General features: G+C 39.5%; 1 protein-coding gene across 14 annotated transcripts in view; it reads right to left on the minus strand.

The window, feature by feature from the left end:
* The window catches only part of LPIN2 (lipin 2), a 127,755-nt gene that overhangs the window by 43,359 nt on the left and 71,001 nt on the right, over positions 1 to 13,395 (minus strand). For all 14 annotated transcript variants that reach the window (XM_074022760.1, XM_065534070.2, XM_015440130.3 and 11 more), the window contains 4 exons: positions 12,644 to 12,739; positions 9,223 to 9,524; positions 1,674 to 1,781; positions 537 to 660 (listed from right to left, as the gene is read on the minus strand). In XM_074022760.1, the coding sequence (XP_073878861.1) occupies positions 537 to 660; positions 1,674 to 1,781; positions 9,223 to 9,524; positions 12,644 to 12,739 (630 nt within the window). The remainder of the gene's footprint in view (positions 1 to 536; positions 661 to 1,673; positions 1,782 to 9,222; positions 9,525 to 12,643; positions 12,740 to 13,395) is intronic.

Raw genomic sequence — 13,395 nt, forward strand, 5'->3', positions numbered from 1 at the left:
TCTTGAGCCTAGGAGTTTGAGATCGGACCAAGCTGTTATAGTGAGACCTTGTCTCTACAAAAAATAAAAACTAAAAAATTAACTGGGTGTGGGAACACACATCTGCAGTCTCAACTACTTGAAAGTCTGGTGCGGGAGAATCACCTGAGTCCAGGAGGTTGAGGCTGCAGTGAGCTTTGGCTGCACCCACTGCTCTCCAGCCTGGGTGACATAGCAAGAACCCTGTCTCCAAAAAAAAAAAAAAATGCAGTGTGAAAATTTTAGTTTAAGGTGTCTTTTAAAATTTCCTTATAATAATTGACAATCATTATTACTCAGTAAATAGAAATATACACAAAATACTGCTGAATTCCTTCGGTTGCAAATATATAGTCCAAACGTTACAAAAAATGTTAACTTTGAATTTACTTTTATGACATGAGAGCACTATCATTTACATTCACGAGAGCTCAGTCAGAAACCGCCTCCTTTACTGGGTGGAGGGAGTCTTCACTTGTTTAATCAGACACTTTCCACAGGCAAGTAAACCCTAGTACCTTGGTGGACTCTGGGAATCCGCCCCACGTCCACTCCATGTGAGACTCTGATCGGAGCAGGCTCTCAGCAGGTTTCACCTCCAGCTCGGAATCACTCTTAGGACACACCGTCTGGGGATAGGTGCTGCAAACAGAACAAAGACACATGATGACTTGAAAGTCGGGATACCTTCAGTGTTGCTGAGCCTGACAGATGAAAAGAAACAAATGTGAATATATCGACTTTATCCTGCATATATAAAAACTCCACGGAAGGGAAGATCGAGTATTTCTTCCACCTGAGTTCTTTAATAATACTAAAAATGACATCAACTAGTACTTAAGAGGACTTACCAGGTCCTTTGTAAATACTGCATATTCATAATCTCATTTGCTTTTCACAAGAAGTCAATGAGAAGGAAGATAATTTTGTAGGCTAAGGAAGAGCAGGCAAATTAACATAACACCCGAGGATTTGATTGCAGAATAAACAGTTATGGCTATACTTTTTTTTCCACTATATTATTCAGTTACAGCCAACAGTTGACACTAAAAGATGAGAATTTTTAACAATTGTAGATGAGTGGGCACAATGTCTCATGTCTGTAATCCCAGTGCTTTGGGAGGCCAAGATGAGAGGATCACCTGAGGCCAGGAGTTCAAGAATAGCCTGGGCAAAATAGCGAGACTGTCTCTACAAAAAATTTAAAACTTAGCTGAGCACAGTGGTGCATGCCTGTAGTCCCAGTTACTCAGGAGGCTGAGGCGGGAGGATCACGGGAGCCCAGGGGTTTAAGGCTGCAGTGAACTATGAGTGTGCTACTGCACTCCAGCCTGGGCAACAGAGCGAGACCTTGTCTCTACTAAAAAGAAAAAGAAAAAGAAAAAGAAAAAGAAAAAAAAAAAACTGTAGATGGCTAAATTCCATGCTGATTATACAGATCCACAACTGGCCAACACTGTTAGAGTAAGTCAGATCAAATTTAGAAATAAAATAATCATTGAGAGAAAAGATTCATATTTATGTTAAAAGTAAACATTCAGTTCCTCGGCTGTGTGAGAGAAACGGGAAATATCATTACTATAGATTAACAGAAAAGCTAATTAATACATCCTCCTTCCTCTTTCAAGAAACCAAGAAATTTCAAAGATACTTACGTCTCTAAAGGGGACCAATCTCCGTCGGATAAGGGGTAATGATCCCCAGAATGGAAAAGCAAAGCCTCTTTACATTCCTCTTCTTTCAAGGAAGCATTTGAAGATCCTCTATGAAAGGAGAAACCAAAGAAAGGCAGGAACGATGACATTCTTGTCAGGTTTAAAAGATCCCCCAAACCTACTGATACTACAAACAATAAAAATGAAGAGGGGTAAATGATGACTAACTCTCTTTAAAATATATGAAGGAGAAGGGGGGATACACCACTGCCACCCACTATAAAACACCACAATCACTATTCACATGTGGAATGAATAGGGGGAGGACAAAAGAGAAATGTGATTTCTTTTTTCCATCCCTTAAGTGATTCAAAGGCTAAAAGAAAACTAAGGCTTTATGACTATTTCATTCAATCCTTACAAAATGAGGTAATATTTCATTGTAGATATTAAGTAATCAAGGATCCAGAGAAATTTAGTAACTTGCTCAAAGTCAAAAAGCCAGGAAGTAGTTGGATTCAAAACAAGTAAGCCCTTATTCTTTCCACTGCTCTCCCCTTTCTACTGAATGCATTTGAAAATGTATGAATATTAGCTAAAGACAAGATCTATGGCTCAAAATTTTAAAAATACCCTAAACTCTTAAAACCTCAGGACTAATTTTCTTCTTTGTTTGGCCCAAGGATTATCTGAGGTTTCCTTTACTTGGAATCTACAAGATGTGAAGATGTGAGGAAGACGATACAAAAATGACAAATGCTTTTAAGATGCATAAAAGGACCTTGGGTAGGGGGTTGCACTAATGCTAATAAGGTTTTAATCAATTTACCTGTTGGTTTCTTAAATTTGCAGAGTTACTATAACTACCTTGCCATATAACCTTGAAAACATCCCTCAGAAGCACTGTGGGCCCCCGTTTTCATCTTTAGTTGGAATTTATCATTTGTCCTGTCTACTTTAGAGTCAATGTGAGAGTTACATGGTGTAGCATGTTGAAATCTCTGAAAAGTAAAAAGAAAGGCACAAAGAAAAACTCTGGCTGGGCACAATGGCTCATCCCAGCACTTTGGGAGGCCGAGGCAGGTGGACCACGAGGTCAGGGGTTCAAGACCAGCCTGGCCAAGATGGTGAAACCCTGTCTCTACTAAAAATACAAAAATTACCCAGGTATGGTAGCAGGCACCTGTAATCCCAGCTACTTGGGAGGCTGAGGCAGAGAATTGCTTGAACCCAGGAGGCGGAGGTTGCAGTGAGCAGAGATCACGCCACTGCACTCCAGCCTGGGTAACAGAGAGACTCCATCTCAAAAACAAACAAACAAAACTTTGCAAAGCATAAAGTGCCATATTATACGAGTTTAAAGGCTTCTTATAGACAATTCAATGTTTTAATAGGACAGATAATAAATGTAAATGAGAATATCCACACTTAGTTTGCTGGACTAAAAACAGGGATAGAAAACCAGGTTATTTTTTTAACATTACTTTTCTTCCTTTATATCGTTGTTTTTTTTTTTTTTTTGAGATGGAGTCTCGTTCTGTCGCCCAGGCTGGAGTGCAGTGGCACGATCTTGGCTCACTGCAAGCTCCGCCTCCCGGGTTCACGCCATTCTCCTGCCTCAGCCTCCCCAGTAGCTGGAACTACAGGCACCTGCCACCGCGCCCGGCTAATTTTTTCTATGTTTTAGTAGAGACAGGGTTTCACTACATTAGCCAGGATGGTCTCGATCTCCCGACCTCATGATCCGCCCGTCTCGGCCTCCCAAAGTGCTGGGATTACAAGCTCTTCCTTTATATCTTAATTTAACATACTCTTATTTACCACTAACTGTGACATGTTAATAGTTTTTCCATATAGCTTAATCTTTTAATTTAAGGTTTTCCTAACTCTGATCTTCTCTTCTCTAGGGCCTTACTCCGGCATACCACTCATTCAAGGGGAGAAAACTTACGCCTGAGAAAGACATCTAGGAAAAAGTACTCTATTTTTCAATAAAGGAATATCAAAAGGCAAATTTTCCCTTGAGAAAGGGAAAATCAGGTTTGTGAATGGTCCTTATTTGCCCACTCCGAAAGGACACATCAGCTTCAGCCATCACTATCCATATGTGAAAGTGGTCTGAAAAGAACCACGCTAAAGTCACACAAATTTCTAACCGAAATGTTTATATTACAAATATTTTACTTACTGGATCATGTTTCACTGCAGTATAAAAGGTAAGCCAAGAAGAATTCAGCAAAGCAAACAGGATTTAGTAAAATATTGAAACAGCAATCAGGTACCACCTGAATACACAGCCCCAGGAAGACAAGAGATGGCCTTTTTTGGTCATATCCTGACAAAAATACAGCACCATTAGTCTAGGCCCACTACAGTGACAGAAAAGTTTTATGTTGAGATCCCTTTCAGTCCTAAGATTCTTTTATTGAAATAGGAATTCTAGAAACCTGTTATGAAGTTTCAAAACGGCAGGTATGCCTTAGAACAGGGACCTGAAAAGCAAACCATGACAGAGTAACAAACTAAGCACGTAGCATGAGGCTACAGTGGAGCGCACATAGTAGAACGTGAAGACAACAGCACAAGACTGATTCTCTTTGTAAAACACAGGAGTGCTAGTACATCAGAACTGAGCAAAAGAGGTAAACGGTGACTTTCCGTCAGGGCTGGGGGCTCGGAGGCTGAGGTTCACAGCCAGTGTGAACATGGCACTCCAGCCCTCACAGATGTGCTACAACATCACATCTTTCAAATTCCGCATCATTATCTAAGCCTAACATTTTTCCAATTCAAAAGCTAACAGAGATTACATGGATGTATATGACTGCCAAAATGCACTGACCCGCACACTTGCAGTCTGTGAATACTGCTGCGTGTAAATTATATCTCAGTTTTTTTTAAGTGAGAAAAAAAATCAATTGAATGCTAAAATAGCCTGAATTATTTATGTGGGATCAATTTTAGGTGCAACATGAATTTTAAACTATTTCACTGGTAGTATGTAATAGATAAATGGGGTTGACCATAACCAAAGATCACTAACTCTGTTAACAACATCTAGCGGCAACCTTAGCACAGTACTAGTCAATGAATTTCAGCGTGGCTAATGATCTCAGTTGGCACTTGGATACAGAGCATTTCCCATAAAACAAATGGAGCCCTGCAATACTTCTCTCTGTGTTCTGTGTCAGAAACGAAGGAGAGAAAAGGCAGGGAGCATCTGTAAGATCCATGTCACTGTGAGTATCTACACTCACCCCAGAAGAACATGGAGGGTTCTCTAGAAGCCAGTTATTGGTCAGCAGATGAAGTATGCAGATCATCAGAGCAGTAGGTACGATCTGTGAAAAGTCTTAGACTCCCTGGATTTAGCTCCCAGATATCACTTTTTAAGTAGGTCTGCTTTAGTGGATTACAAGTTGAGACTCCTTTCTGCTGGTCTGATATTGAGCCTCCATTTTTGCTATTGCTTGGTATTTGAAATATTTCCATCAGTGGCATGTTTCACATATTTGCACTCAAGATTATGCTAGAACACCATCCAATATGCAGAGTCTCTTCCTTCCAAAAGGCTACACATGCCTAGGTGCAATGTTTTTAATCTCTCACACACACACACACACATCCGTCCATCCTCTAGAAGGACAAACAAGGCTTCTGTTATATTTAAGCCTAACGCCCATCTTTAGGAGGGGAGGGAGACTTAGCAGGTACAGTTTAAACAAAGCCTTGTATAGTTTAAAGCTCTCCAATTTCCAGAAATGAGTTTCTTCCAGCTGTGCTATAGCAATCTGCTTTAAAAATGATTCCCTCTTCCATCTGCCTCCTTCAAGGAGCTTCAATTAACCTTAATTCTATTATCAACAAAATTCTTGAAAAGTAAAGAGTTTAAACGAAATGCCATTTGTCAAAACAAAAGAGAAACCTACTTTGTGCATGTATCTTCTCTGGAAAAATAATTTCTTTTCCAAATGGTAGGGGCTGAGGAGAATATGCTATAGGAAAGCTGAAAATTCCTCAACGCCACAGAATTCCTAGTCCTGACAACTGCAAAGACAATTGACTTCCTATTCTTTTTCTCTTAGATTCGGAACACGTTGTTTCATATGCTGTTAATGACCATAAATAGCTTCCCTCAAATAATGTTAGAGTCTAGGTGCTGGGCTGACAGGGGCCTTGTGAAGGCCTCTTCCATCCTCTCACTTTATAGATTAAGAAACCAAGGCCCTGAGTGATGAAGAGGCCACTGTTCTACAATCTATAATGGGCCCAGTCTGTCTACCTTTTAGCTCAGTGCTCATTTCAGAATGCAACCTGAATTTTCACAGATGTTTACATTTTGTTTTCTTTTTTTAAAGTCCTAATTTCTGTTGGCGGTATTATTTAAGCAGATTCTATTTTAAGGAAATTCAGGGAAGAGTTCCTCCAGCTGGCAGCATCTACTATTCCATGGTAACCTAAAGAAAAAGCAAACCACCAACCTCCTGAAAATGACTGCAAGCCCCTAGCTTACACATGTTGTGACATGCCTGCTTACCAAGCCAGCAAGGCGCTGGCTTAAGAGATAGGCTGGCAGCCATTCACACCTGTCAACCAAATCAGTACACAGTGGATACAGCCTTTCACACCATCTGGAAAAACAAGGTATGTACTAATATTTCTGCAATGCATTGGCTTACAATATTCATTTACAAATTCCTTTAGAATAATGATTCTTGTACAATTTAGTAGGGAACTTGGCATATGCTTTAGAAATATTTTTTTAATTCCCAAGCTATAGGTTGTTCAGGAATTCTCAACTTTGCTCTATTATGTCTAACAAAGGACACACGTCAACAAAATTTTAAGGCAAAAGCATTACTTCAGTGCTCTTTTTGGTAGATCTTAGAAGAATTTTAGTTGGTAAAAATATTTTCAGGAACGAAGCACTTCTGGGAGCATTACAAGGCTGATCCTAATAAAATTTAAGATGTGTAAGCATTTCAAGTTTTTCTCAAAAGAATACATGTTTCTTGCCCAATCTATACATTTTACTATACATAAGACAAAACTTTTAAAGGAATTTATATATATATATACACACACACACACACACATATATATTATTTTTTTTAAAGATGGAGTCTTTCTCTGTCACCCAGGCTGGAGGGCAGTGGTGTGATCTCGGGTCACTGTAACCTCTGCCTCCCAGGTTCAAGTGATTCTCCTGCCTCAGCCTCCCGAGTAATTAGCCTGCCACCACACCCAGCTAATTTTTGCATTTGTGCCCGGCCTTTTTATAATGTTTTTAATATTCCTGAAGTCAAGCAGTAGAAAAGTAAAAATTCTCATACTTTATTCTCCTACAGAAGAGAAGGACAAATAGCCTTTAAAAGACTGAAAGAAGGAAGGAAAAGGACAGGAAGAGTCTCTTTTTAAGAAATTCTGGTACTTTTTATCAGCTTAAATTTCTTTTTTTTTTTTTTTTTTTTTTTCTTTGAGACGGAGTCTCGCTGTGTCGCCCAGTCTGAAGTGCAGTGGCCGGATCTCAGCTCACTGCAAGCTCTGCCTCCCGGGTTTTTATGCCATTCTCCGGCCTCAGCCTCCCGAGTAGCCGGGACTACAGGCGCCCGCCACCTCGCCCGGCTAGTTTTTTGTATTTTTTAGTAGAGACGGGGTTTCACCGTGTTAGCCAGGATGGTCTCGAACTCCTGACCTCGTGATCCGCCCGTCTCGGCCTCCCAAAGTGCTGGGATTACAGGCTTGAGCCACTGCGCCCGGCCTCAGCTTAAATTTCTTTGGGAATCGATGATATATAAAAGTAGAGTTCAGAACATTTATGAAGAAACTCTTCTCGGCTAGTATTTTGACACTGACAAAAAAATTACCGAAATTTATTGATTCATTCAGGATTTTAAAATTTTGTAAATATAGTGTACTCTGGTTTGTAGAGCTTAACATACTTTTCCACTATTGCTTTCCATCTTTTGTTGTTTAGTTCTATTGGAGGAATTCTGCATTCTATCAGAACTGAAATCAAAGTGTTCTATATATTCAGTGCAGGGGGAGTAAGAGAGAACACCACAGACATGACAGCTAGTGAGCAATAAAACAAGAGGAGTAGAAAACAGTTTCATGAATTAAAAATGGCTGTTACTTATAATATCGAATTGTAAAAAATTACTATCAAATGTAGATGTTTAAGATTTAAAATCTAGGTTTCAAAATTTTAGAAAATGAAGTTTTATAAAAAAGGGATTATACTATGTTATTCATTAATGCAGTATAATTATAATATACTAATACTATATTAATTAACATTTTTTGCTGGGCTCAGTGGTTCATGCCTGTAATATCAGCACTTTGGGAGGCTGAGCCGGGAGGGTTGCTTGAGGCCAGGAATTTGAGACCAGCCTGGGCAACACAGCAAGACCCCATCTCTACAGAAAATTTTTTAAAACTAGCCCAGTATAGGGGTAAGCACCTACAGTCCTAGCTACTTGGGAGGCTGAAGTGGGAGGACTGCTTGAGTTCGGGAGTTCAAGGTTACAGTGAGCTATGATAGCACCACTGCACTCCAGCCTGGGCAACAGAGGGAGAATCTGTCTCAATTAAAAAAACAAAACAAAACAAAGCATATTTTTTTTTCCTGATTTGACCCATTTAAAACAAAAGACTGGCAAATAAAACACATACTAGATTGTGATAGAGTTTATCCTTGATACATATTTGGTTTCCAGAACTAGAGAAAGAAATTATTTCCCTCTATTCTAGGATGAAAAACACTTGAACAGCACTGTTTTCCAGGAAGTAGGGTGTGACCTCTTTTCAGCAGATGGGGTGAAAACACACAAGCGGACCAGCAGCTCCCTCCACAAATAAAGAGTCTGGAAATGCAGGGCCACTTGTGGGCAGCAGCTTCTTGTCCAGTAGTCACCAATAAAGAGAATCCCCACCATGGTCCTAGTGCCAAGGTGGCCACTGAGTGGAACAGGTGAAAGAAAACGGAATCTTGAATGAGAAAATGTGTTCTACTCCCAACTGTTACCTTTCAACCCCAAGCAGTGCTGACATGAAAAACGGCATATAATGAGCTCTTCTACAGAGCAGGTAAACAAGCAGCAATCAAGATTGGTCACATAAAAAAAAACAAAACTCCTTCCTTTTCAATTCCAATAAAACAAAACTGAACTCCTCAGGAAAAAGACACCAAGCCTAAGGCCACTGGGTAGGGAAATTCCAGAGATGACATTGTGTCCAACTGTATCTGCTCACCCAGGGGCAAATCACTAATTCAGATCTTTTGACTTAGAACTTATTTGGCTCCTGGAAACTTTTTTATGGAAAGAAACACACAACCAGTCTGCTACAAATGACATTTCAGTAGCGTATTTGTAGAATAGTTGAAAGGAACAAAGAAACTGCCTTTGCTGCTGGATTCCACAATAAACTGTAAAGGGAGAAAACAAGCCCAAACCTCACACTGTATATCCATAAAAAACTGGCAGCTCCTGGCTTTGCATGAACTCTAGGTACCAGCATAAGACCCTTCCCAGGCTGAGAGCCCTACCGTGCTGCCTGGGCCCCCTTGTCATCATCGGAGCTCACGCCTACATCACATGTGTCTTCTGCGGCAGGAGAGGTGGCCTGCTCTTCCTTCTTACTGTCCTGTTTGTATTTCTTTCTCCTTCGTTTTTTCTTTTTCACAGAACTTGGAGTAAAAATTGTCTCTGTTTCCAAGACGTGTGAGATGTCTGAACTCTGAGATGGTGTTTCATCTCCACCCGATTTCACCAAAGGGGTGTCAATATCTTTAAAGAACTGATCTTCAGTAGGAATTGGTGAGGTGGCAAGGTAAGCAGGAAGCTTTTCCTTAAGGAGAATGGAGAAAGAAAAGTTATCCATGACAAACTTGACAGTGAATTAAAGCAGTAATATATTGAATACATAAATTTTCACGGTGGTAAAAAAGAAAATACATATTCCCTAAAGGCAAGAAAGTCCCACTGAACTAAGGAATTGTCTAGTGTACTCTGAGGAGGTCTTTCCCTTGTGAGGCAGCTAAGTGCTAGCCCACCTGGGAACAGGTAACTGAGTCTGTCTGAAGGAACTGACACACCAAGTCAGCATGGAACACCCCAAAGCCATAATGAAAGCTAAGCCCACTAAATTATTCACAAAGCAAAGATCAAAGCAGCAACAACAATCTCACGAGGTGTTACAAAGGACTCTCTCAAGAACTCACACAGAACATTCAGAACAGGACAAAGTAGAAGGCAGAGATTAAGGACACTGCATCAGACAAAGGGCAGCAGGACAGGTGAGTGATGTGAGGATGCAGTGATACAGAGTGGCCAATGCTTACGTTTTGCCAAATTAAGTGGAGAAAGGCAATTAGAGACAATATCCTATAACAAATGACGTTAGTAAATTTTTAAACCATAAAGCATTTATGTTTTAAAAAAAAGAAATATTCCTTCCTGTAGGAATTCAAAAGAAGAAAATAAGGCCCAATATTTAGAAGCAGTCAAACTCCTAATACTAAATAAATGATCAAGTCTGGTGTTCAGTAAATTCATGTCTTAGCCATTTGTTTCATTCCTTTGTATCATCAGAGGAAATGGAAGGCACATAATAGAGATAAAAATTAACCTCAGGCCGGGCATGGTGGCTCACGCCTGCAATCCCAGCACTTTGGGAGGCCAAGGCGGGCGGATCACCTGAGGTCAGGAGTTTTTGAGACCAACCTGGCTAACATGGTGAAACCCTGTCTCTACTGAAAATACAAAATTAGCTGGGCATGGTGTTGCATGCCTGTAATCCCAGCTCCTCAGGAGGCTGAGGCAGAAGAATTGCTTAGACCTGGGAGGGGGAGGTTGCAGTGAGCAGAGATCATGCCACTGCACTCCAGCCTGGGCAACAGAGCAAGACTCCATCTCAAAAACAAACAGCAAAAAATTAACCTCATATAATTTAAAATACTCAAGCTTTTAAACAATAGCTCTGAAAATGTATGGGTTTCTGTAATTGTTTTTTATTAAGCTTTTGAACTCAGCTTTGATAAACATATTACCCTGAAGCTAAAGTTGATTTACCTAGGAGAAATGTGTGTTCACCAGCAACACACACTTACAGAGAAACTGTAATAAGATATTCTGAATGCCCAAAAGAAACCCAGATGAGAGGTTGTGGTCTCTGACTTTGAGGATTTTTTAATTCAATGATCTTTATTTTACTTACTGAAAGCTGTTTTGGTTTCTGGTGGTATTTCTTAGTTCTATTATAGCAATGTTTGTGGGATGAAGGTAACCTGAACGCCTACCAGTAAGAAAACAGTTAAACAAACTGTGGTATGTCCATACTATGGAATACTGTGCAGTTATTAAAAGCACAGTTAGGTTTAGAACTAGACTTGAAAGGAATGTTGATGACATATAATTAAATGAGAAAAATTTTGAGAGAAAAAAAAGAAAATAAATGGCAACTGGGTTTTTGGTCATTTTCCTACTCTAAATGACGAACCCCCAGAGGAACAGCAGCGTGTTGTATTCATAGCATGTGGCATAGCTTAGTAATTCCAACATTTGTTGGATAAATTAACAATTTTTTGTTTTAAAGAGAAGCACACAACACAAGAGAAACTCTGGTCAATGTAGTCACACGTGGAATAGGGAGAAAAAGGCTAAAAAGTTGACATTCTCCAAGTTGTCCTTGCTAAGCATAGTTTTTAGTGGAACTGTCAGAATAAGCCATGAAAACGAGGTAACTATCAATAACCCAGTCCTCTCGCTTACTGTGCCTGCTGATCTAGAAGTTCAGTGCTATGAATTATCCATAATTTTAAGAAACATACAAAAAGTGTTTTATTTTTGTGACAGATGTCTTTCATTATGTTTCATTCTGCTCTTTGCCTCTGGTCTCTGATAAGGAAAAATGTTGCTTAGGCCAAGTAAATGCAAACAAGGTATTATAAAGACAAGTAGTTAAGAAACTAGAAAAAGCACCAGTCTGATCAAGCTTCCCCTTCATAAATCATAGTGTTTCAACGCTGCTTTACACACTGGTAACTAAGTAGTTGGTTTCTCAATCAAAAAATGATAAACAATCTCATTTTACTATTGTATTTTTTGGTAATAATTTTCTTTGTAAATTTATTATATCAAACTGTAAGTTCATCTTCAAAGCCAAAAAAGTAGTCGTGTATCCTTAATAAGTTGATGCTCATCAGTTTTGCTATTTGAGATTTTATTCTTTACGAAGAATGATGTACTGATGCCTTTGAAAGAATTTTTAAGAAGATTCACATTATGTGATCCGAGTTTCTAGTGAGAATGTAAAATCTACAAATAAATAAATAGATCCACACTGAATCCATCAAGAACAGTTAATCAGCATTCAAATCAGTAGATACAGAATGTGTGTGCTGGGGAGCGGGGATCGTAACAAATCATGCTCATTTGCTAGAAGAAGTCAAACATGTAATCACTTACAAAAGGATATAGGCCAATTAATTTAACTCTCTTGAGATCATAATAAATGAATTCACCTGACTACTAAAGGTGAGGGATGTAATATCCCAACTAAAATGGTAAACATGATTCCCAGTGGAAAGGACACGTGTGGATAAACATATAGCCAGAAGAGAAATGCCTTACTCAGGCAGAAATGAATGTATTCAAGTAAGATGCAAACCAGAAGCAACACGAAGAAAGCTCACTCAAGTTAGAAAGTGATGTGCCTTCCCTTACAAAAAGTGCAAGTACATGCATTCAGCATGCTCCCTGCACCCTGGAACTTTGTATGGAGAAAAATTCCTCATCCCTTCAGCTCGTTTTTGACAGCTTAGTTCTTCAACATGAAACTAAAGCTTGTCTAGCCAACAACAGTCCTGTGTACAATCAACCATAAAAAACTGCTGAACAGTCAGTTTGGGCCACGTGCCAGGGGCCTGAGCACACTGTGTAAGGAGGGTGTGACCCACGCGAACTCACATATTCTTCTTCAGTCTCCTCAACAAAGAAAGCTTCTCCATTGTCACCCAACTTCATGTGAAGATCCACTGCATTGCCATTGATTTCTATATCAATCTATGGGAGAAACAAAATATGACTTAATGTTCAAGGAGTCTTTCCTTCAAGTTAAACTAAACCAGAACTCTGAGTTCTCAAGCCAAACTTAGCGTAGTTTTGAGGTTCCTAGAACTACAGCCTCTGAGAAACACTGCTACTTGCCCCTACCCAACCCCTAAGAAGCCAAATGGAGCTGGTAGAGGGAGAGATGGATAACTAGGAACTGAAAGAAAATGTTTCACCATCTTATTTTTACAACATATAAAAAAATTTTAAATTATTTTTCAAATTTAAAATGGAAATATTATTGTCAAACATTTGCACACTTTCCAAATTATGGCACAGGCAGGCCTCACCTCACACGGTTCAGATACACATAAGTTTCAGGAACCTCAGTATGTGAGCTGTGAGCAACTGCATCAAGTACAACCTCACTGACAGCTCTTCAGCCCACAGATCACTAAGTAAGTAACAGGTGACAATCGGTGCTGTGACTGGTCACTGATGATGGTGGTTCCATTTTCCCAGGAACCAGGTGAAATGATGGGATAAGTAATACCATGTTTAAAAAAAAATTCAGGTAGACATATGCGTTAGGCCATTTTTGTGTTGCTATAAAGAAAATACCCAAGGCTGGGGGCAATTTATAAAGAAAAGAGGTTTAACTGGCTCAT

The sequence above is a fragment of the Macaca fascicularis genome, chromosome 18, assembly GCF_037993035.2.
Source record: "Macaca fascicularis isolate 582-1 chromosome 18, T2T-MFA8v1.1".
Classification (NCBI taxonomy): Eukaryota; Metazoa; Chordata; class Mammalia; order Primates; family Cercopithecidae; genus Macaca; species Macaca fascicularis.